Source organism: Podarcis vaucheri (genome assembly GCF_965113315.1).
Source record: "Podarcis vaucheri genome assembly, chromosome: 1".
Classification (NCBI taxonomy): Eukaryota; Metazoa; Chordata; class Lepidosauria; order Squamata; family Lacertidae; genus Podarcis; species Podarcis vaucheri.
In genome coordinates this window covers 128,613,493-128,638,933 of record NC_138759.1, presented here as the reverse complement: position 1 = coordinate 128,638,933, position 25,441 = coordinate 128,613,493, and the positions used below count along the sequence as shown (strand labels likewise).

Genomic DNA, 25,441 nt, shown 5'->3' with positions numbered 1-25,441 from the left:
CAAAAGACAAGTTTTATCAATAAGAAAAATCTTTAGCTCCATAAATATTCCCATTTTCTGTGTTTGTTCTATAAAACAAGTATTGCTAATCATCCAACTAGTTAAGCAAATCTGGCTACCGGGCCCAATTTCACAAAAAGGGAAGTCCTTTAAAAAAAACAAAAACACAAAAATATAGAGAGAGGCTTGATAAATTGTATCCCTGGAGCAAGAACACATCACCCTGCTGGTGCCCACAAAATGGGCTAGTCCTCAGTTTATAGCTGAAGCCTCAAGTGGGAGCACAAATACTTTCACTAAAAAGTTTGGAAGGAGAAATATGCTCAGTTTCTTGACATCACAGAAAGCAGTGCTTATGCATCCAAAGATTTCAATAAATATTCCACTCTCTGGGTTTTATTGTGTATTAGAAAAGCCAAACCATTCCTTGTTGCTACAATAGAAATTTGGGGGAATTATTCAGCAAAAATATTATGTTGTTGCAAAAAAGGAAGTATTTCCATTATAAGGATTCGTTCACACATAAATTTTACTTGTGGTATGATGCTTTTCTAAACAAGCATTTTTTAACCTGATATAGCAATTTCTGGCACACTCCAATTGTGATCTACTGGTAGATCTCTGGGTAGATCACCCAGGACATCTAGGATTCCTGGCTCCCAATTATTTCACAATGTAACAGCAAGATGTTATAGTAGTGAAATAAAGGAAGTAGGAGTGAGGATAATTATGAGTGGATTTTTGTGTGGAAAGACTTGGTTTTGTTCTGTAATGTAGAGCCAATCCTTGGACAAAGAATAATACAAAATGTATGTCTTTTGCTCTGGTTGGTGGATCTCAGGGTTCAAGTGCAATAAACTGGCAAGTAAATAGCTAGGCTTATTTCTCAAGACTTTTGCTCTGGTTGGTGGATCTCAGGGTTCAAGTGCAATAAACTGGCAAGTAAATAGCTAGGCTTATTTCTCAAGACTTTTGCTCTGGTTGGTGGATCTCAGGGTTCAAGTGCAATAAACTGGCAAGTAAATAGCTAGGCTTATTTCTCAAGACTGCAGCGGTGACAGCAGCATTGTCATGATTTGCAATCCACATGTCATTTACACACAATGAACCGACATAATGTTACTCCAGGGAACATCAACATTGCAGCTTTCTGCCTATCATGACCTTAGGTTCACACTCCCTTTCTTCAGGGGATAAGGCTGGGGGGATTCAGACTGGGAGAGGAACGTGCCCATAGGGCACCTAGCCAACCAGAATCACTTCTTTGTTTATATCCTGTGTTTCTCCCAGTGCAGGATCCAAGACAGCTCACAGCTTGGGGTTAAACAGATACAACTAAAACACACACACTCATGTCTCCTGTGGTGCCAGTACCCCTCCAGCCCAAGTACGTGATGCTGTCCTCTTCTGACACTGAGTAAACAACTGCTAGAACAGGCTGCCACTTCCTTTAAGTGAAGAGGCTCCTCTCATTGATGGTAGATCTAGCTACTGAGACAAAGCTGCAGGTCCTATGTAAGGCTCAGCCTGAGGCTGACTCTTGCTGAAGCAACACTTGAGCTCCACTCTCATGAAGTCTTCAGCCTCAACCTTCTATGGAGCTGTCCAGGGTACCATTTCCTCACAACAGAATATTGCCGGCTGCCCCCACATGATAAATCCAAGCTGGGGAGCAAGTGTCAGTCCTGCTCAAGAACTGGTCCCCACCCCCAATACTGGGCTGTCAGCAGCAGCAGCTGCCTCACCATACTGGGTGCTCCCATTGGCCATAAAGGGGAAAGCTTATCTTGTACACAAACCTTTCTTAATTGTGTGGGCATTTCAGGATATTTATCACTTAAAGTATGTGGGGTTTCCCTGCTCATTAAACTAAGGGAACATTTTGTTCTGGATGCAATGTGAGCCCAGTTCCTGGATGACATCATTAGTACAGTTACAGATAGGTAGCCGTGTTGGTCTGCCATAGTCAAAATAAAAAAATTCCTTCCTGTAGCACCTTAAAGACCAACTAAGTTAGTTCTTGGTATGAGCTTTCGTGTGCATGCACACTTCTTCAGATACACAGGACGGCTCAATGTGGTGCCTTCCATGGTTCCAGTTACAGATAGGTAGCCGTGTTGGTCTGCCATAGTCAAAATAAAAAATAAACAAACCTGTGTATCTGAAGAAGTGTGCATGCACACGAAAGCTCATACCAAGAACTAACTTAGTTGGTCTTTAAGGTGCTACAGGAAGGAATTTTTTTATTTTGATCATTAGTACAGCCTTTGGAGGTGGGAAATGTTAAGTGCCAGAAGAGGAGCTGATAAATCCAACCACTGTTGAACAACATAGTGAGTTCAGTAGAAAGCTGAAATGGGGAAGCAACAGAAAGCAATTTTGAGTAGTAGTAATTTTATCAGTTCTCTGAAATTCCATTAATAAGTAATGAGAGCAAAGCTCACCCAAAATTTTAATTTATTTATTTATTTACAAAATTAAAACTCTGCCTTCAAATGATCTCCCAAGGCAACTTGCATTAGATTAATACAAAGAACTATTTAGTTTGTAAGCTCAGTGGACTTATTTAGAAAATATATATATCCCATTGTACAACTCCCTGAGCAGTTTATGAACAAGAATAAATGCATACCAACAGTAGAGAATATTACTAAAAGCAGCAGGGCAAGATAAAAGTACAGCAGCTATAAAAACAGATCTAAAGTATAACAGAGCCATTGTTGTTTTGAATGCCATCCCCAGATGCCAAAAATAGGAGATGATTTTGCATTCAACAAGCCTCCCTAGAGTACTACAACTGCGATGACCTTTTCTCCAGTCACCTAGTATTTGGGCAGATTTGTGAGGAAGTGGGCAGGTCCTTCTGATATAGTTACAATACCAAAGTATCCAGAAACTGGCTACATCCCTCCTTACATTGTCTGTGAACAAGGGGAAGGGGAAACACTACAGACAAAAGGGTACATAACTGGCCCCTGCACTACATCTAGGGTGAGATCTAACCACATTTCAAGATTCATTTTGAGATTTCTCCCTTTCCCCAATACACATGTGTGTCAGCAATTTGTTCCAATGGATTTAGCCTAGTTTGGATCAAAGCTTCCTCTACTTCATTTAACAGATTTACTTGGATGGAAGATCTCAAGGGAGAAATAATGTTAGTAAAAGGGGTTTTTCAGCCTCCAAGTATGTAGGTCATTGGACTTTAAAATAAATTAGAGAATAGTTAATCTATTAAACAAGCCCCACAGTACATATTTTATGAAGCTGGACTTAATTGCAGGTTAATGTACAACACACCACTCACTATATAAGGATTAAATACTAGTCCATCATTTAGGGATTAATAAATTATATTAGCTAGTTTACTGAAAGGTTTTTTAAAAAATAAATAAATAATTATGTATTTTGAAGGTAAAATTTAATACTTGTCAAAGTATTTAATTTAATTTAATTTACTTGTCAGAGATATAAGTAGGGTGAGTTTGCAAATTAGCCTTTGCTCCTTACTTTTCATCCTTCTCTCTAGATATGATTGTTAATTCCCATGGCTCCAGCAGCCATATTTATTCCCCAACCCATATTTCTATCACAATTCCTCTCCTCCTGTTTAATACTGCATCTGCAAACATCATATTCTAACAACCTATCAAGGTCTCAAACTGAATATGGCATATATGGAGTTCTCTGCAACTCTGCCACAGGTATACTGTTACCTCAAGTTCCCATCTTCTAGGCACGCTACCCACATTGAAACAAATATCAGCTGTTTAGGTTATCATTCTTTTGGCTCTTTTTTTTTTCCTTCTCTTTGTAAACCACTTTGAGGGGCTCTCTCCATCCCCTCAGCCAAGTGGTGTATAATTTTTATGAAATAAATAAACTGTCTTAATAAGCAGAGCTCTGAACAAGCTTTTGGCTGCACACAAAGCACCTCTGAGCAAGTGAACAAACTAGGAAGACTGCATTAACTATAGTTCCTTGCTTTTTAAAATTATATTGAATAGCTTCAGAACAAGCCAAGATATGAAGCCAACTTCAAAGCATGGCTTCATATTCTGGCTTGTTCTGAAGCCATTCACCATAGTTAATGGGAAGATTTCCCGATTTGTTCATTTTCACAAAGGGGGGATCAAAGTGGCTGATGAGAAATGATCATCTGAACCGAGCCCACTGTGAGCAAATTTGTTTGTGGCAGCCATCTGAAAGCTTTTATCTGGAAGTAACGATGATTGAAACTGGGGCCTTGCATATATAATACACATGCTCATTAACTCAATTTAGAAAGTTATTGCCCTTCCAGCTCATGTAAACTCTCAAATAAAGGTCAACCCCTGCACCTCAGATTATTGCATGAGATAAATACAGAGGGAATAAGAACCCAAACAATAAGGGAGAGAAACAGCACTGAAGTAAGTTAACCAAAGTTACACCTGAAACAGGACCCAAAAATGTTGAGCTGTCACTGAACACTTAATGTCAATGTGGTGGTGGAGTGTTTAATTGTTACAGAGTTCAGTCACATAGCAAGAAGAAGGGTGATACCCACTTTAAATGTTATAGATCAGCACAGTGCATACATACTTTCTTGGGGAAATTGTAGCAATGCTTGTTTTACCACTCTTATGAATATTTGACATTTCACTGTTTCACTAATCCCAGTTCTGCACTCCACATACTATCTAGTGAAATTTGCCTGGGGTCCTTTGGGAGGCAGGATGGGATATAAAGTGAATAAATAAATAAATTTCACCCAGAAGCTTTTGACCCTGGGAATAGTTTTTGTTTGTTTCACTGTAGGCTTGGGTACTATCATTACAAATTTAACAAATTTGCTAAAATATAGTGTTTTATTCATTAACAGTAGTAGAAAAACTACAAAGCCAATATTACGGCTGACCTCTTCCTCAAGTTCAAAGTATGTTACTGTGTCAATAATGTCTATGTTTATTATATTGAGCATACATATACAAACAAAACAGGTTAGAGTTCCAGAGAGATGAAATCCTTTTCCAAATTAAAAGCAGCATTTTAAAAAGGAAATACTCATGCATTCCACTATAATTTTTATTTGATATCCTCAAGGCTAACCTGAAAAATTCAGTCATTTTGATTCAAAGTGAATGTTTTTGCTGGCTGTAGCCATCTTATAAATTTAATAGCAGAAAGGAAGTAATAAAAGTATGCTGCGAACGTTAATTAGTTCCCACATAACATGGCATTTTCAGCATGGTAGTGCCAAAAAAAATCATTAATCCACTAGAACAGACAACTGGCCTGTGCTGTGTGTGGAGCAGACCTCCAGGAGATTTTTAAAAAGTAGACAGTATTGCCATCTTTGCTACTACTCCTGGCCTACACTTACTATGTTGTAAGGTGCAAGGATGGAGCTGAGATATGCTGTTCTATATGACTGCTTGGAACTGCAGCCATTTTTATGCATGCACACAAATATAGACATAAATGTTGGATGGACACTCAATTTATTCAGGGATAAAGTATTTTGAAATAAGATTGCTATGTCACCATGAAATAACAGCATTTATATAGTGCACTGAAAGGCTGGGACGTGTTTCATGTACATTGCCTTAGAATAGAAGTATATATTATGACATCAGAAGTAACCAAATCATATCATCCCTGACCACTGTTCATGCTAGGTAAAGGTAAAGGTACCCCTGACCATTAGGTCTAGTCGTGGCCAACTCTGGGGTTGCGCGCTCATCTCGCTTTATTGGCCGAGGGAGCTGGCGTACAGCTTCTGGGTCATGTGGCCAGCATGACTAAGCCGCTTCTGGCAAACCAGAGCAGCACACGGAAACACTGTTTACCTTCCCGCCGGAGTGGTACCTATTTATCTACTTGCACTTTGACGTGCTTTCGAACTGCTAGGTTGGCAGGAGCAGGGACCGAGCAACGGGAGCTCACCCCGTTGCGGGGATTCAAACCGCCAACCTTCTGATTGGCAAGCCCTAGGCTCGGTGGTTTCAACATCATCTGGAGGACACCATGTTGTCTGTCTCCACTGCCACCTGCCTGCCAATTCCCACACCCCACTTTTAACTCACTGATTTTCATGGTGCTGGACCACCACTGACTATTTTTCACTCAGAAGTACTGGCAAACAGCAACAGCCTCTCTAGATAGGCTTCTTCCCATCTCAGTGCTGCACCCTCCCCAGCCACATTTACTTTACTGGCCAAGGTGAGGCCAGGCATGTCCAACGTCTGTTTCGGGGGCCTAATCCGGCCCCTGTGGCAGTTTATTTCCTGGGGTAAAATCCTAAAAAAACCTCAGCAACTTAGGTTGGCCCTTTGGTCAGCCCTCACGGCCCTTCACTTCATCAAATCTGGCCTTCTTTGAAAAAAGTTTGGACACCACTGTACGGTATGCGATGGGACGTGGCCCACAAAGAAGAGGCAACAAATATTGATCTCATAAACAAAGCAACAGGAAGTGCTGAAAATGAAGATTTTCAAGCACTACACTACGGAAGCATTCATGTTTAAGAAAGTGGCAGGCAACTTACATGATGTGGTGCTACTACCACTGACAACAACTTTTTGCCACCTTTGGGCAATGTGTGAACACACTGGCACAGAACCATGGATCAGTCAATGAAAAGAAAACTATGAGCAGCACATTGTTGGCAGGGCAACCTTGGGAGGTTAGAAAAGACTTTGTGTAGGTGGGCATGGAGGGCACAGATCTGGTCCATAGGTTAGCCATCCCTAATATACATGCTTACACTTTCCTGTCTGCCACCTTTATTCTGGACTGACCCAAAGATCTCCAAATAAACAAATAGCTCCGGACACATTTCAGCTCTCACAAACATACAAAGAAGCCCATGGTAAGGAGGAACATAATGATTTGGAATGGAGAAATACTAGGCAGCAGAAAGAGTTGTGCCTCCCTTCCTCTTCAGTTCTCTATTGCAAATTGCCACCTCACAAAACTGTCACTTTTTTTAAACACACATATGCATGTCACATATAGTTCAACCCTAAAATTCTGTGATTATTTCCTCCATGATTTTTTTTAACCTTTTGTTTTCTTTAGCTGACTAGGTAGATTGGGTATGAGCAGGAGAAGGGCACATGAAGACAGGCTCTTTAATTGTTTTCCCTGCTCCCCGCTCCGAGCTCCAAATCACCTCCCTCAAATTGCCAAGTGGAAATATATGGGAACGATGCATCTTTAAAAAGCAGTTTGGGAAGGACATTTTTCAGCTGAAATGGGCCAGAGGGGAAAGGGTCAAGTGGTTTCTCTTTCTCCACCCTTTATTTACTCATACCCTGGCCATAATATTTTATAACAGCATGTTTATTTGGAAATGAAGTACTGTACTGAAAAATTAACGTATCTCAAAACATCTAACAATTTAAAACAGCAAGCAGGCAAGCAAACTTTTTCAGCCTGAGGAGGTATTGGTTGAAGATCAGGACTGTCCTTGAGTTCTTGTTGTCTGTACTAAGAACCAAACGGACAAGGACAGAAGTACACAGATAGATTCTTTTTGGATAACTGCCATGCCTTTCCTCCTAGCTGGAGAGAAAGGATGTAGGAAATCTGGAGGTTCTCTTCCTACACTCCCAAAATCATCTAGATCAGGCTTTAAGTAAGCATTCAAGAGCCTAGCCTCGTGATACTGACACAAATGCTCCGCAAATATACTATGCAAAAGAATGAAAGATCATTATCCCCCCTTCTTTTCCCGCCCCCTCCCCCCCGCAACCTCACAAGGCCAATGTCACCAGTGTCTCACCCCAAATGTAACTGACCTGTAGAAAGGACTCTATGAATTGAAATTAGAGATGTTAAATGTACCCTTGTATTCCATTAAAACCTTTCAATAAAAAAAATGATCATTTTGAAAGCCTATGTGTAACAACTGTTGTAAGGGAACACATTATTTCCTAGATGAGCTTCTTATAATGACATGCAACCAATCTTTGTTAAAATGTAACTATGTTCCAATTTTGGACTGGAATAAGAAATTGAAATAAAAATGTGATACCTGGGTGCGATTGAAAGCCACTCTTGCAAAGACAGCTTGGGATACACTGGCCCTCTTCAACTCATCCCTGACTTGCTGGTAGATATCTGGAGAGACTTCCACTGATGAATTTGTTGGCTCTGGTTTGACTGTTCTAGGGATGGGCGGATGGTTTAGAAACTGTTGGTTAATAGCCTGCGGGTGTTGATGAGCCAATAGCCGGCTTACTGCAATCTGCTGGTTTATCAAGTGGGCCATTGCTATCTGTTGCCTGACAAGTTGTGGACTGAGTTGAGGCGTAAGAAGACCAGGGCTCATGATTGGCTGCAAAGTTGGCACTTGGTTTCTGATCGGAGTGCTGTGGTGAATTTGACCGTGAGGAGACTGTTCATTTGTTTTGCCCAATGTTGCCAGCTGGTTGATATTTGGTAAGTGCATGGGACGCTGGCCAAGAACACAATATTCTGAGAGGTTGTCTCTTTCAACTCGTTCCACTGTTCAAAAAAATAAAATAACATAATTACATCATAATTTGAGTGGAACACATAGGATTTAAAAAAAAAAACAACCTGATACAACCAGCAATTCCAACCAGTCTAATGCCAAATCAGCTAATGCCACAGTATTCTACACCGAGATATAATTAGTAATCCATAACTTTTACATGCAGTAAACACTATAGGAAAAGGATATAAGCAAAAAAATATTGAATTCCATAACTAGAGTCACTGCCTGCTTCAGTCTGTTTGTGCTATATTCCTGCAAGACTGGGACACAGCTAGGAACGACACACACACCAGGAAAAATCACATGCAGTGCCCCAGAGTGCAATGTGCACCCTCAAGCCCTGTTTTCAGAAGGGGGGGGGAATGCACATCTCTAGCTGCATGGTGCAGAAACAATCAGAATCACGCAAAATAACTTCCATGCATATTTGCATGGGCATATACATCCGGTCACATACAGTCATCCCCATGCATGTCTGTTAGGTTAGCTATGTATAGCAGCATCACATGGGAATGAAAAGTATGGCAAACTTCTGTTCTCCTATCTTCCTCACTTCTTGCTGTTGCTTTATTATTTCTTCAACTAGCCTAACACTCCTCAATGTACCCTTGAGTTCATAGTATTAAAACAATTTGAAACACAAAATATGAATAAAATCGATACACCAATAAAAATCACTAAACCAATAACGTAGACCACTTCACCAAATATTCAATAGTATCTTCTTCACGGGGAAAAGGCTTTTTTAGCTAGATCATTCTATCTCCCATGCAGAAATAGATGAGTAGTTCAGGATTCTATACACACAAGATTCCAACTACACAGCACAGAGTTAGGCAATTCAAAGTAAAATGTGGAACGTACACCCTGTCCTCTCAGTACTTCAGATAAAACATTTTTAGTAAGAATTCAAAAGTGAAAGTAGTTCTCGCATCTTAATCCCTGCTAATGTGTAACATCCGAATCAGCTCTAAGAAACTTTCAAGCCCTCTACCGAATTACAGCCAGATTTGACAGGGTACTTGTGAACAGTGAGGTATTTTCTTTAGAGGGCTATTTTGTTTCATTTTTTTTTAGTTCTATCAAAACTACTATAAAATTAGACACCTGATATTTTGTTTTATTTCAGCAAAGTATATAGAGAGCAAAATTATGCCTGCATTGATACAGCTGAAAAATCAAGAAAGGTTTGCCCCAATGTAAAGATTGGCCTTCTTTACTAATTAGTATTTAAGAATTTTAAAAATAGAGACCTAAATCTGTTAATTAATGCAGCCAAATATATTTCAAAGTTTGCAAAACTGAAAATACATTTCTTGGTTGATGCTATTCTTGCCAAGTTTCCACACAGACCCAGTTTTTGAGCCAAGTTATATACCCCTATAAAAATAACGTTTTGAAATGGAAATGTTGCTAGGCCATTAACCTTTTCATAGCCAACTTTTAAAGCAATAGTACACACACTATCCGGCTAGTATTCAGTACTATACATTTCCCTCATTAACAGGGCCCTTTTTTGCACCACCACACCAGAAACATACTTCCAGCCTTTTAAAGCTTTCCCCAATGCATGGAAAATGTCATTACCAATAGGTTTTCCAACCTGTTGGCAGACTATGTCACTTTCTAATAGCCCAGATCATATTCTGCATTGTTACCATGGCATATATTTAAACCTGCGGACTTTGGACAGTCAACTCACCAATGGTGGCAAGGTTTAACAGAGCCATATTAGACAGGAAGTGAGATTGCCACATCTGCAATTGAATGCTTTATCCAAGAAATACTTATCCACTGATCAACCACATGAAAATGTGGCTATATAGCACCATTTATAAAGCTGTAAGTTCCACATAACATAGTTATAGAAAAAGGCAATACCTTAGGTTCTGTCCAGGTTATAGGTTTTGAACCCATATGTGTTTGGCCACTGCTATACAGTGGTACCTCGGGTTATATATGCTTCAGGTTACATACGCTTCAGGTTACAGACTCCGCTAACCCAGAAATAATACCTCAGGTACTTTGCTTCAGGATGAGAACAGAAATCATGTGCCAGCGGCGTGGCAGCAGCAGGAGGCCCCATTAGCTAAAGTGGTGCTTCAGGTTAAGAACAGTTTCAGGTTAAGAACGGACCTCCAGAACGAATTAAATACTTAACCTGAGGTACCACTGTAATGGGTTTATGAGGTCACAATACCACTACCAGCCTCAAGGAGGCAGTTTTGCTGCAGTCTGGGGTATGCTGCTACACAGACTACATAATTACTAGGCTCTGAACCACTCTATAGCCTGGGAGGTGCTTTTCATGTGGTAACTTATTTAAAAACTGTGATTATCTTAATTACTTATTTCTTTTCATCACAACCCACTTAACCCAATTATGAGCAAGGGGGTAATTTCAAAATCTCATTTCCAGTCAACATTTATCTTTATGTTTACCCCAACCTTCCATTATTGCTATTTACTCTCTTGGGCCAACAGAACTGTATTTGCACATCTGTGACGGATAAGGCCAAAGGGTTAGTTCCACCATAGCATTTGGCAGCCACGGGGTGACTTCTGGAGTGATCTCCTGTGACTACTACACACAAGGGAAAAATTTAGCGCAAAATAGGTCATCACAACACTATGCATGCTAATGATCCAAGAAACCTTATTATCCAGAGCCAAGCTGTAGTTCACAGGAGCTTCTACAGGCAAGTTCCATTGATGGACTACTCCAGTAGCACATGGAACATGAATTAATCTAGAAGCCTTCCTGTGTCTGCAAGATGATGGCCAGAGAAACTGGTGATCACCAAAGTATTTGGGATTTAAATAACTTTCTACAGCTTAAAGACACAGATTTTCCCTCAAAGTATACTATTTGAAAAAAGGTGAGCACAACACAAGGCATGTTATAATACTGAGCTAAGTTGGTGAGCAGGGATGAGTATCAAAGTTCAAGATCAATAAAAAAGATAACATTTGAAAATAATTTCTGATATTTTGCAGCTGCAAAAATGTTAGCAGATATATCAAGGAACCTATGCCCTATTCTGCAGGCAATACTTGGGCACATTGGAGAGCAGTATGAATTTGCTCTGGAAAACTCCCATTACTTTTAGGAAATACATTTTCAAAGTTGAATAATACATTCAGATACATGTGCAAAACTACTGAAAAGTTGAGGACAGTTGAACAGCCAAAGATCAGCAGAGAGACTGAGTCAGAGAGACAGATTATATTTCCTTTAACATATTTAGAGAGCTATGCGCAGTGTGAAGAAGTACCGTATTTTTCGCTCTATAAGACGCACCAGACCATAAGACGCACCTAGGTTTTGGAGGAGGAAAACAAGAAAAAAAATATTCTGAATCTCAGAAGCCAGAACAGCAAGAGGGATCACTGCAACCCCTATTACTGTTCTGGCTTCTGGGATAGCTGCGCAGCCTGCATTCGCTCCAGAAGACGCACACACATTTCCCCTTACTTTTTAGGAGGGAAAAAGAGTCTTATAAAGCAAAAAATACGGTACTTTCTTTTGTCAGTCCCGAATCTTCCAACATTCAGCTTCCTTGGGTGCCCAGAGGTTTTAGTGATATGAGAGAGAGAGAGAGAGAGAGAGAGAGAGAGAGAGAGAGAATGAATCTTCACTTTCTCCACACATCTGAAACAACTTGGGTTGGAATCTCCTTTATTATAAGCTTACTCCAAAACTGACCACAGACTTCTGATTTATACACTTAAGATACGTCTTTGTAATGTCTCCCAAATTTTAAAGGAAACAAACTGCCTTGGATACCTTATTCTTCCCTGCACTAATGAAATGGGTGTGGAAGTTATTAGTGTGAAATAAAGATATGCAAACCTTGAGGCATGCTAAAGTATCTCCCCTATTACTGGAGAGGTACAGAAAATATTCATATTAATATTAACTTGTTCAGGCTGGTTTCACAATTGCACTTTACATATTTAGCCATTTAACTGCCTATCAAAACTGTCCAAGGCACTGTGTAGGGGGGGAAATGCTGTCTCGTTATTTACACAGGAAAAGACCAATCAACGCGTGTCTAAAAAGTGATCGTGCACACACAAACCTGCACCGAACCTGGAAGTGACCCAAAAACGTCACTCAACATGTCATTAAAAGGGTGCGACAGGGGCATAGTCGGGCATAACTGGGTGGGGATCGCTTATATGCACTCCAAAGACAAAGGGACTGGGAACGGAACCTCCGTAAGAATGGTCGTCAACTGTATACTGAAATTGAGCAGCATACAGCTAAATAAAAGAAATAGTACTCTTTCTGAACTGCACCCATCCTATTTTGTCATGGAGATCAGTCATAAATGGTGAATTACATTAGAAGGCAGGAAAAGAACAAGGGTATCTATCACACTATTTCCAAAGCTGTTGTTTATGCTGACTGTTGACTAAAGATTTATTTACAAGTGAGGCTTTGATTGGCTTGTTTTTTTCATCTGAACAGAAAAGCATACATGAGGAAAGTTATACAAATTCTCATAATTACATGGCACACATAGCCCAAGAGGGATTCAGTGGCTGTTATTAGCATAATACTATTATAGGTACAGTACAATAATAGTAACAATAAGAACAACACTAACAATCACAAGCTCATCTTGCAAACTCACAACCTAAAAGGTAAAAATAAGACAGAGAGGAAAGGAAGAAAGGTAAAAAAGGACAAGAGGCTTACAACTGAAATTGGCAAGATTGTGTACATTCAATTTCTCCTGTGTATCTCGCTCAGCAAGTAATTCCAAACCCTCAAAAGCCCATGGCTTTTTCATAGACAACTGTACCCAAACTTCTTTTTAGAACTTTGCATGAAGAAGCAGATGCAGCTAATCAAACTCCAAAAATGAAATATACATGGCGTAAAGACACATAGCCATGAGCTGCGTGAAAACCTTAAAATATTTCAAGCCTAAATAGTTCTGCTGCATTGGTAATGGGTTTCACAAACTATACAGCGAGCATGTTTATTTCAAGTTCTCTTTGCATAAAGCTTTTCCATCTGTTGCTAATGATATCAAATTATTGATTGTTCGGTTTCTTATATTTGTTTAAATGTTAAGTATATGTTCTGCAACCTAATGCTTTTCTTCTTCCAGAGAGTTTTTTAAATTTTTGCTGTGCATTAGTCATATTTACTTTGATCTTCCAGTATGTATAATTATTTTACTGTTTGTTTATTTCGATGGAGTGGGAGGGGGAAAAGGTTGACCAAAGAGATCTATATGTGGCAACTTGTAACAGAATCACATAGCTTATGTTTAGGAAATCATGGTTTTGATTAAGAAGGAACCAGTTAGTTCCCACTGCTTTATTAAAAGAGACATTAGTACATAAATAAGAAACACATTTCACACAGCAGATCATGTTCAACTGCAATGCCAATAAAATAATTTTGAAACCCTCTTCTACTTCCCATTTACAATAGTAAATTAGAACTGCTTTTTGCTGCCTCAACTGGATTGACCCTGAAAACTTGGTAATCTTGCTGACCAAATTCAAAATCCCTAGGCCCCTTTTCTTTAAATTTCAAGGAATGCATTGAGATTGAAGTTTACAAACAATCACTGATCTCACACATGAAGTAAATTCTTATTTCTAAACATTTTGTTATGAAGGGGAAATTAAAATCATAAGAAATTGAGAAGATGTGAAATTTAAAAAATGCCAAAATCATCCTTTGAGATGGTTTTAGATGACCATAATAAAGTTCTATATCTGTTTATTTTTCATGCACACTATACCTGTGATTTTTTTTCATTGTTGTTTTACCTCCCACGTTTAGCTGATGCATCAACACCACTTGAGCCATTTTAGAGCAGCTTTTGTTTATTTCACACATACCTTCACCTTCCCTTCCTCCTCAAGCATACACATACAGACACACACACACGCCTCCGAGCAGCTACAAACAGGCCAAATCTCTTGAACACACCCACACAATTATCCAGAAAATTATTCGGGCTTAGATCCTTGACCTTCTGAATGAAATCAAGGTCTCATTCTGCTTTCACTGCACTCAACAATTTAACTGTACACTTACTAACTAAAAAGAAAGAGAGAGAGAGAGTGAAAGAAAGAAAGAGAGAGCTTTAAAAAACTGAATGCTAAGAAAGTGGAAGCCCACTTAGTGGTTGTAGTGGAAAGTCTGAGAATTCCATATGGGAAGGCCTTCCAGCATGATTGAAGATGCTCTTACACAACAGTCCAATGGAATGGGAAAACCATCCCCTTTTCTTTTATAAGAGAAAGGGATCCACTAAACGGCCTTGAAGCTTTACAGTTCCTTTGATTCGTTTTAAGTTAAGTGCACATATACAAAAACATTTTCAAGTATTCTTTTTTTACCTTGAGACAAAACATTTAAAGAATTTGTTCACGTTCATACACTGTCTGCTTAAACCAAAGGAAGTCTTTGTATCTTAAAAATATTGATAATATTGTATACAAACCCACCTTTGGGTCACTTCATCATTTCACATTAAATTTCAAGCATTTGAAACCTGTTCAGAGGTATGGCAATGAATGGTAGCTATAATTTATTTACCTTTAATCTTCTTGTACTTTTTATACCATCTCCCAAATTCCTGGCACTTGGTTGCTGACACATTGGCATAGTATGTGCTATTTACAATGGATGATATCATACTCTGGAAGCAGAGAGAGAGAGAGAAAAAGTGTTTCCACAAAGAAAACAATCAAAATCCTTTCAAAAGAAAATGATATATAAGTGCGGACTCAACTCATCAAATCTTAATTCTTAAACTGAACGGCACTCCATAAAACCTACTTCATAGCTCTCAAAATTGGCTTTATCTTCTATTTTGTATCACTAGATGTAATTACCTTCATTATTAATTACGGGGGAAAGATCCCGTATGACTTAAGACTTATGTCTCCAGTTTAGATCCACTTGTCACTTTAATTTATACTGGGTATTATAAAAAGAATCCTCTTACTAAAAGCATAACTAGAAGCACTGTCACAATAGGGAATACAAAGGGTAAGAAGAGTTGTGATTTAGGAACCGGATCCTAAAGGTAAGATTAGTGCTCCAGCATGCATAATCCAAATAATGCTTTTCAGATGTTTCTCTTCTGCTTCCAACTGCAACAAAGACCACACAGCCAAGAATCTGGGAACATTCGTGCTACTTGCTGCAGAACAACAGTTAGGCAAATAAGTTAAATTAATATAATTTATAGAAACGTGCCATTAATCCTTGTGTGAAAATCCACACAGGAGACAAATTACAGTGCTACTGTGAATAGATGAAACTAAAAATAGTAGAATATCAAATAAGCATATGGATTTGAAACAAAGGGTACTTTTGGACCACTGGTAACTGGCATTAGGTGCTAGATCTTTTTACCATTTCAGCACACACCACTAGTTTTGAGTCTGGCCGCACAGAACAGAGTGATAAAAGGCTCTGCTATTCTGCTGCTCTTCTGCTTTTATGGAGTATATTTTTATTCATTTTATTTATTTCAGAACTTATTGTATCTTCCAATCATCAAAATTCTCTCTAGCTCACATGACAAGCACAATTTATTACCATTTCTCCTAAATATAGAAAATGTATTCAAACGCTATGTCACAATCCCTTAAATGATAATGTCGTAGCTGTCTATATATTCTGAGTGATCAGGAAATGTTGGTCTTAAACCACGAGGGGTAGTTTTGGAAAAATTCGATTTGCTTGTGTTCTTTTGTGTCTTTTCAACATAATTGATTTCACTTCCACAACACAACACAATGGGTTCTTCATATATCTACCATGGACCTACCTCACTCCTTATTAACTGTCCCTAAATTCCAAAGTCAAGATTCTGGCATAATTGTGATCTACAGTACAAAAGTAAGAACCATATTCAAAAGTATTATCAAAGCAAGAAATCCAATATATTCAACATTATACTATATGGGGATTCTCAGTCCTATGGATTTGTAGTTTTTTTCACCATTGAAGATAAATAGATTTGGGGAAAACAGCTTGGGAAACTAGGATATTTAAACTCAAGGTTCCAATCCAGATTATCCTCACCCCAGGGAGGATGTTCCAGTAAAATATCCAGTTTGAAATTTTCAGACTAGCCACAACAGCACCCTCAGGAAGTTTTTGGCCCCTCAGAGAGTGTCGTATGTGAGCAGATGTTAATTCACTACTTTAAATGTCGCAGTTATCTCTGAAATTTTTGATTCAGCTCAGCTGCAAACACTTTCCCCTGCTTACCCTCTAATCTTCATAAAGGCATCTTTAGCACTGCCACCACCAACTCCACCTCCCAGGTAGCACTTCCACAGCCGCAGAACAGGGACCAGCCCTGCTCATCTCTTCTCCAGCTCTTAAAATGAAACCATTCTTAGCATGGGCATATTCCCAACATTCAGACAACATGGTTAGTCATAGGCACACCCTTAGGTTTCCCTAGCAGGTCATCTAGTGTAACGCAAACCCAAAGACAGGTGGTGCTTCTATGTATGGGAGTGGGAGTGAGGAACTAAAAAGGCATATACAATGAATGACGAGGGGAAGTAGTCTTATGTCTGCTGTCCTTACAATCAATGTGCTGTGCATAGGTTTCCGCAAGGAAGGCAAGGATTAGGACAGCAGGTATAATTCCCCCCCCCCCCAGATAATCGTTCTATATGGTTGGAAAACCAAGGAAAAGAGGCTCTAGAGAAAACTTTTAACTTTTTTATGAAAAACATAGTTTTTATTAAGTTAAATATTCTGCACAACAGGCCAGCACAATGATTGCCCTGACTAAGGGAAATACAGGCCACCAGCTACACATGGCAGCCCACCAGGAACATGATAAACCTGTTTTTGCACTTGCTGTGACTACAAACCTCAGGATGGAGATGGGGTAATCTAAGGCCACATCTGTGCTATACATTTAAAGCAGCATCATAGCTTCCCCCAGAGACTGCTGCAAAGTGTAGCTTATAAGGGTGCTGAGAGTTTTTGGAAACCCCTATTCACCTCAGAGAGCTACAGTTCCCAGAGTTCCCTGGCCAGAGGGTTAAACCACTCTAGTACCATTTCAGGAGAGAATCTTTGTATCATTTGTATATACTTAGCAGAGCTGCAATTAAATAGCTGTAACTTGTTTCCAACAGTATTTAGAGGGCAATAGTTATTGTTATTATTTACAGAGAAGCCTTGATAAGCTTCTAGGACAAGTAATAAGGAGAGCCAACATGTGCAGTTGCTGCGATAGCAGAACTTGAAAAACATGCACACAAAAGCACAATATATTAAGACTAGTGAATTTAGCTTGATATTTTAAAAGAAATAAGATTAGACAAGGGAGAAGAGATGCCACTCAGTGGCCTGTTTTACCACAAAGCCATGTAGATACAAAGCTGGAGACAGGTTCAAGCTTCTTCTATTAGAGGATTTTAGGAGAACTCTACACTGGAACTGAAATGCCAGAGAAGTAGCAGGTCTAAGCTCAGGAGTTCAGACAGTAACTTGTGGATACTGTGGTTCAGTTGAGCTGATCACATATGAACTAGATGAAGCCTGTAGCTACACTGACAAATCACAATTCTCCATTAAGTGAAAACTCAGGGAACTGTGATTTGTTTCAACCAGTTAGTTAAAAGACATTGTGTCATACTGTGGTCTGACATTGTAATGAGTTACCTTTAGCTAAGAAAACCATGCTTCTACAAGTTATGAATGTAACATAAAACTGTAGCTTGTTCTAAAGTGAAAGCAGAAGCTTTATCCCCCATCCTCTCACACATAACGCAGAGATAAGTAGGACTGGAAAAACTCACTGTGGCTTTTTCACAGTCATTCTAAATCATGCTTATATCATCTGAATCAAGGCTGTGGATGTTTTATCCCCCTCACAAAGTGGAATATCTTTGTTTTGAAAAATGATTTCTCTGAGTGATGAAAGTTGGGGTTCTGCCATTATCATCTAATAAATGTTCACACCTGAAGGAAGAGTTAGAAATAGAACACCCTACTCCCTTTAGGCATGCTACTTTGGTGATATTAAAATGAAAATTGGAGGGAGAAAAATGTCTCATCTCAATAATTGCTTTGTTTCACATTATCTTGTGGTAAGGCTTGCCCTAGGTTCCAGAGATCACAGATATGGCATCTGACTATTAATTAACTGAATCAGTTTTTATCAGTAAGCTGCTTCAAAGCTCTTAGCCAGTCCGACACATTACATAATTTCCAAGCCACTACATACTATAATAGTGGTAAATTTGTAATATATAGCCTGATCTTAGTGTCAACAAGACATGAAGCTGACTTTGTATACATATCTACATATATATGATTTTATCATGCAAATGCACATGTGGGTGGTGGCAGTTGAATGTTTTCCATCCCCACTTCCTTCTGGTCAATCACCATAGGCATCACAATCTCAGTCATTTACCAGGATGGGCAAAATATGAATTTGGCTGATGAACCATAAGAAATTAAGGCACACACCCCTATTGCTGTTAAAACTATATCTACTGTACATACACACCTTCCCCTTTATACATGAACAAGGCAGTCATTGGAGCTAAAAATCAGCCATTACATCTAGCTGAATCCTCAGCCAGAGTTCCTTAGAACAAAAGGTGCAAGCTTTATTTATTTTTTAATTGTTTAAAATGTAGTTAGGTATTTATACCCTGCTCTTCAAAAGAATTAACTCTTTGGAGGAAAGCAAACCACCTGAACAAGTTTGAAGTAATTTACACAGTTTTTAGTAAGCAGGACATGGCTGGATAATACAATTCCATCCTTGGTTAAGGTGATTTCCTGTGGTTCTATTAACAGCCTAATACGTACTAAGAGCAACCAAGCTACAGATACAAAATACATCTAATGGAGAGGGTTTCTTAAAAACGCAAATCAAGAGTTCACATTTTTTTCCTTTGATGGTAATCTGAATCCCCATCTGAACTGGAAGTAAAGCTCATGCACTAGAACACCAGTGGGAAAGGGACTCCCTGTGCTGCCTCCTTTCACTTCTCTACAGAGGAATACTTGATGCATTGTGAGCACATTAATAAACAGCAGCATTTACTCTGCAGTTTCACTCCTAGGAGACAGCTCTGTAATTTGCTGCTGTCAATAATATATTAATCACAAGGGGGTTGTAATGACATTTCACATTTGGCACAATATTTTCTTAAAACTGATTTGGGAGAAGGGATTGTGTTAGAGGCAGAGGCAGATGATGGCAACAGACAGCTTATCTAAAACATCCCAATTTTTGCACCACATGGGTCACAACAAAGAAGTGGGAAGGGGAAACTAACATTGCAAAACAAGAAGAGTGCCTTCATCAGTGCCATTGTTACATATATTAATCCTTCACAGGGTATGCTTAGTTCCACAGGATGGGACAGGGCCAATCTACACTGCTTTACTTGTTTACTCTGTTTTGTGCTGAACTGACTGATACAATATGCAGCTGATCTACCATGTCTGTGGAGAAAACATCTGGGAACTGTGTTTCATTCTGCATTGTTAAAGAATTCAGTTTCAACAGTGAACAAAAAAGTGATGCTCATAAACACAACACTGAATTCCACTTCAGAGGCTAAGTGGGTCGTGTCATACCTTGTATCATGACTCAGGGCTCTGACCCTTAATCCTCATGGATACTGAGGACATGTTGGACCAGGAAGTAATTTGTCCTCAGAACCAGCCTTTGACATCTCCACCTGATATGGGGTTACAACATTAGAGGACCCTATGATACCAGTGCCTTTCTAAGGCTGCCACAATGCTATCTTCAGAATGCAGGGACTCCATGACCTCCTCTATGCCACAGAGCCCACCATTTCTAAAATAGACTAGATCTGCTTATCAGGAGTGGAGCTTAGCTGCTCAGTGGAACAATGGTTCCACTGAGGTTCAGTCGGAGTTTGCTATACACAGAAGCCACATTCAACCCTGCTTTGTCTAACTTCCAGCCTGGGCTCTACTCAGTTATCTAGTGTGCTACCCACCTTGCTTGTATGCCTTGCGAACTTTGACCTTCAGATTTGCCTGTTAGAATGTAGCTTTTGCTTGGCCCAACTTTGTTTCCAAGATCTGAAATTAGTCCTAGTAGGACAAGGCAAATGAGCTGGGGAAGCCAATCTGGTGCTCCTTCCAGTGCATTTGTACCCTACTGCCTTTCCCTTTCCCTCCCCCTTTGGTTAGCCGCAAAATCACAAAAGCCTCTATTTTACTAATCCTGTCTGCAACTATTGCCACATATACATTGCAAACTGGAATGTTTTTAATCTTGGTGAATCAGTGCATAGTGTATGAGTGACAATATATTTGTGATTTGATTTTAATTTATAAACACTGACAATGCTAACTTACACCTTTTATTTGTGTTTTTTAATGTTTATAGAGGAAATACCTCCCTGTTTGAAATTTTATATCCTATATCTTCGATCATAATGTCGATACCAAAGATAGCTAGGCACATGCTGGCTGCATGGGATGAGGTTAAGAACGCAACAAGCAGGAAGAAAGGTTAAAGGCAAAACAGGCAACACATGCTTCAAATCCAAACATGGGATGGAGTCCAAATAACAGCGATGAGAGCAATTATCTTCCATCTTATACTCTTTTCACTCTACCACCACACCTGCCTATGGTCCTGTCCTTACAATCCCTGCAACTTTTTTTTTTAGGACCCAATATCCCCCCCCCCGAAATGTATCTGTGTGTGTTGTGATACAAATTTAGGATTTCATAAAGATGAGTACCTCTGCCACTGATAGAAGCACTGACCTGAGAGAGAGGGCATTCTTTGGCTAACGTGCTCTGATTCATCTCTTTGAGCAACTCCTTTAAGGCATTGCGGACTGTGGCATGGTTCCACTGCTCTGCTGGCAAGTCTTCCAACTTTGAACAACTGTGAAAACAGAGAACAGAAGACTAAAACAGATGGAAAACATCACCTGCAAGGATCGCTGCTCTTTACATGCAAGAGCTATAAAGCTCTGTGACGCAAGACACAAGTTAGAATCCCATGCTTGTGTCTTTCAGGTTTTTAATGTGAGCATTCCCTCCCATGGTGTAACTATTTCCTCCAGCTACATTCTGAACCGAATAGGATTGAGCAAAGATAACTGAATGCAGGACTGTAGCCTGAACTTGTTACTTATCACATTCCCTACCTCTGATTGAAACTAGCTCTCTGCCATTGTGCTTTCAGCAAAAGCCAACATGACTCAAGTCTTACAGTCCAAATTCTAGCTCTGAATTTCTGAATAAGTCTAAGAAACATAAAAAAGGATTTATTTGACTGATATAATGTGCTAAGTATTTGATCAGGCCTGGAGGAACTACTAAACTGGGAACTGCTTAAAGGAAAAGCTCTTTAAATGATTGACTGAGCTTGTCTGTACTCCAATATCATATCAAAACAGTTAGAATATTGGCCAGGAAGAGCTGCCAGGTGAGCCACTCTTCCTGCATTTTGTTTTGCATTTCAACAAAAGCCCAGAAATTAATGAAGACAGGATGTGCTAATCTCAGTAGTAATGCTGTGATCGGCAGAGCAACTCAGAGGAGGGCAGATGCTCAGAAATACCCACCTTTGTAATTGAATTTTCAATGTCACAACATGATAGACATCTTGTAACATGTCAGCAACTGTAGCATCAGGTGTATCTGTTACATAACTGAGCGGAAGAGGATTCCACTTCCCGAGTTTGATTATACCTGAAATGAAAGAATGGAACACACAAATGAATGTATATTTGTAGTTTACCAAGTCATCCAATTATTTGTTCAGGGAGTTGAGGCTTACTACTATATTGGGCTAGTTTGTATATAATGCTAACTATGCATGAGCTAGAACAAGCCAGAGTGAAGCCCTGGGCTCGTGCACCAGCTTCCCTCTCTCGTGCCTGGTCAGGAGAAATTTAGTTAGTTAGTTAGACAGATAGATAGTTAATCTGTATACCGCTCTTCATGTGTAGAGCCAAAGATCCTTGCAATGTTCACTTCCATTTTCAAAGTATCCTGGCCTGTCATTACAAACAAACCAAAGATTAAAGTTTCAAACAAAATCTGGCTAGTTAAACAAGCAAATTTCAAAAGCCATTGTTTGTAGATTGCTTGTTTAGAAACTGGCCAAAGTTTATGTTAAACCACAGTCTCTAGTTCGCATGCAATGCTAAGTCAGGATACTTCGAAACTGAAAGTAAATGCTGCAGACATCTTTCTTCCCCAGCCACGTGGGACAAAGAGGGAAGGGAAAATACATGAGCCCAAGATTTTGATTACGCTAGTTCTAGCTCATACACATAACAGTGTGTTATCTGTGAGCCTGTCCATAGAAGTTTCCTTCTTCCAATTAGTTACAGACCTTACTCCACACATCTCGCTTACCCACTTAGGTCTGGAGAGTCTAACGTGTCTAAAGTGATATCCTGATTTTTCCTCTTCAAGAAATTGGGATATCACTTTAGACATGTTAGACTCTCTAGACTTAAGTGGGTAAAAGAAAAAAAGAAAAATGTGTGTATAACAATGCCATCAGAAACAGCCACAAACTCGAGTACTGGTCCCTGCTGCTCCTATACCAATTCTGCTTCATGCCTCTGTTAATCAGAGACAGACCAGTGCAAGCAGGAAGCAGTAGCCCTCCTTAGTTAACTCAATAGCAGTCAATCTGCCTCACAACCAGAAAAAAAAAACTGAAAGCATCCCAATTGTGATGGCCAGCACTAAGATTCTGGGGAGAGATCAGTAAAATGTTAATAGTTCAGGAATGTTTTTACTCGCTCCTGTATAAAACTGGAACAAAAGGTTGCTAATTATGACATTTCAGAAACAACAAAATTAAGAAGAACAAAACTGGGATATAGTTCAGCACATTCCATTGACATAGAAGGCTAAATTAACAGACACCTCATAACAGAATGCTTTGGAATAAACTCCTTGGTATTTGAGGGTCAAAACACTCCTGGAAGGACTGCCAAGGAGAAGAAAAACAAGTATCTCTTGCTTGACATAAAGTGTTTAAAACAGGCATAAAGAGAACAAAACATTAAAATCATGCCACTGTTCCAGTACTAAGGTTTCACAATCTGGTGCTGAATATGCTATAGTATAAATAGTGCCTAGACTCTGATCCTGCACAATAACACACAAAACTCATTCACAATACCGTATGTCTTCTGAGCTGGCTCTTTATACCATATTCCATTTGCCAACATAAAGCCTGCTTTTCTTAAAGGGCATCATTTCCTAGCACAGAACTTATTCACATACAGGTGAAAGAATCCTCAAACTGGCTTTTAGCTTCTCTTCCTACCCACCACCCAAAAAACAGCCAGCACAGTGCCACTTGCAAATGCTCCAAATTGACCTACTTTGAGGACCAAAAAATAGTGATACAAGAGCCCTTTCTACTTATATGAAACACTTGTCACTGCGAACCCTCCAGTGTTTTCATACCTAATTTCCCCAAATACATTGTTTACACTATGAGACTGAGGAAGATCTGCCAAGTAAATCAGAAAGCCATCTTGGTGAGTATGGACATGTGGTCTGCTCTGTACATGTTAAAGGTCTGGACTACAGACAACTATAGCATTTTCATAACTCAACATGACTATGGAAGAAAGGCCTCTGTATCTTGTTAGGGCAGTAAGAAATACAGAAAACACAACTGTAATAATGTAATATGTGTATATGCTTCATTTATGACTGCTAAGGGTGTATACTATTATTATTATTATTATCATCATCATTCATTTCATTTCTATACTGCTTTAAATTTTTGAGAAAAACATGTTAATGTGGTTCACAACCTACACTGAAACATCAAATAAAACAACCCAGAATAAAACATTACTGAAGAAAGTAAAATACGAAGTGTATGTTCAAAGCAACATAATTAGCAGGGAGCTAAACTATTATCTTAAAGATTTGAAAATAAAGCATAACTAAAGAGGTCAGCTACGGAGTGCACATTTAGTGCAGCAAAGTTAACCAAAAAAAATCATCTTAAAGATTTCAAAAGAAAACATTACTAAAGAAAGTCAAATATAAAATGCACATTTAAAATAGGATAATTAGCAAAAGAATAAAATATTATCCTAAGCGTAGATTACAGAGTACTTTCTTATTCTAGTAGGTAATAATCAAGCAAGATGAATATATTTTAATAAAGATGAATGTTGGGGGCGGCGGGAAATGGACCTGACCAAAGATCAAGAAATTATGGTATTGTCTGCCACCTATCTAACGATCCCTTAGCAACACACTTGGATATCTGAAGGGAATATTACCTAGTAGAGATCTTTTAAAGATGTACCCACCCTCAACTGGTGCATGGCCAACAAGAATATGAAGCATAGTAGATTAAGGGCCCTGTGTAAGGAGCAGGGTAGAGGATCTCCAGAATGGGATGCTGGGGGAAGAGGGGGAAGCTCCCAAGTAAGAGCTGGGAGGGTTCACTCTTCTGTGTGTGGATTAAGGGTTAAGATATAATTGTGATAGAGGACCTTGTATTTATTTTATTACTTCTTTTTATTTTCTTCTTTTTTCTTATTCTTGCTTCTTATTTATTTTCTCCAGATTAGTTTGTCTTTTATTGTACTTTATTTTGAAAACTTTTCATTAAAATTATTTTTAATAAAGGATATGGGACATAGCCTATACAACCAAATTAATAAATAGGATAGGACAAGTGCATTGATAAATCGAAGGTTTCAATTTCTTATTGGAATTATAAAGTTCATCTTGAAATAAATCCATATACTTTACTGGGTAAAATATAGGTTTGATCTTGACTTTTAACAGGACAGAAGAAACAATAACATATTCTGTAATAAAAGTGTGTACTACATTTAAAATGAGATAGAACCAAGTGAGTGACATATCTATGCACTTGTTACATTATATATGTCTTCTAATTG

At 39.0% G+C, this 25,441-nt stretch overlaps 2 protein-coding genes across 3 annotated transcripts in view; both read right to left on the bottom strand.

Annotated features, from left to right (window-relative positions):
* FTCDNL1 (formiminotransferase cyclodeaminase N-terminal like) overlaps positions 1-25,441 on the bottom strand; it is a 415,186-nt gene that overhangs the window by 152,697 nt on the left and 237,048 nt on the right. The window lies entirely within an intron of this gene.
* The window catches only part of SATB2 (SATB homeobox 2), a 122,133-nt gene that overhangs the window by 50,561 nt on the left and 46,131 nt on the right, over positions 1-25,441 (bottom strand). For both annotated transcript variants that reach the window (XM_082238746.1, XM_082238747.1), the window contains exons 4-7: positions 22,106-22,232; positions 21,297-21,420; positions 15,078-15,180; positions 8,021-8,493 (exon numbers count right to left, since the gene is read on the bottom strand). In XM_082238746.1, coding sequence (XP_082094872.1) covers positions 8,021-8,493; positions 15,078-15,180; positions 21,297-21,420; positions 22,106-22,232 — 827 coding nt within the window. The remainder of the gene's footprint in view (positions 1-8,020; positions 8,494-15,077; positions 15,181-21,296; positions 21,421-22,105; positions 22,233-25,441) is intronic.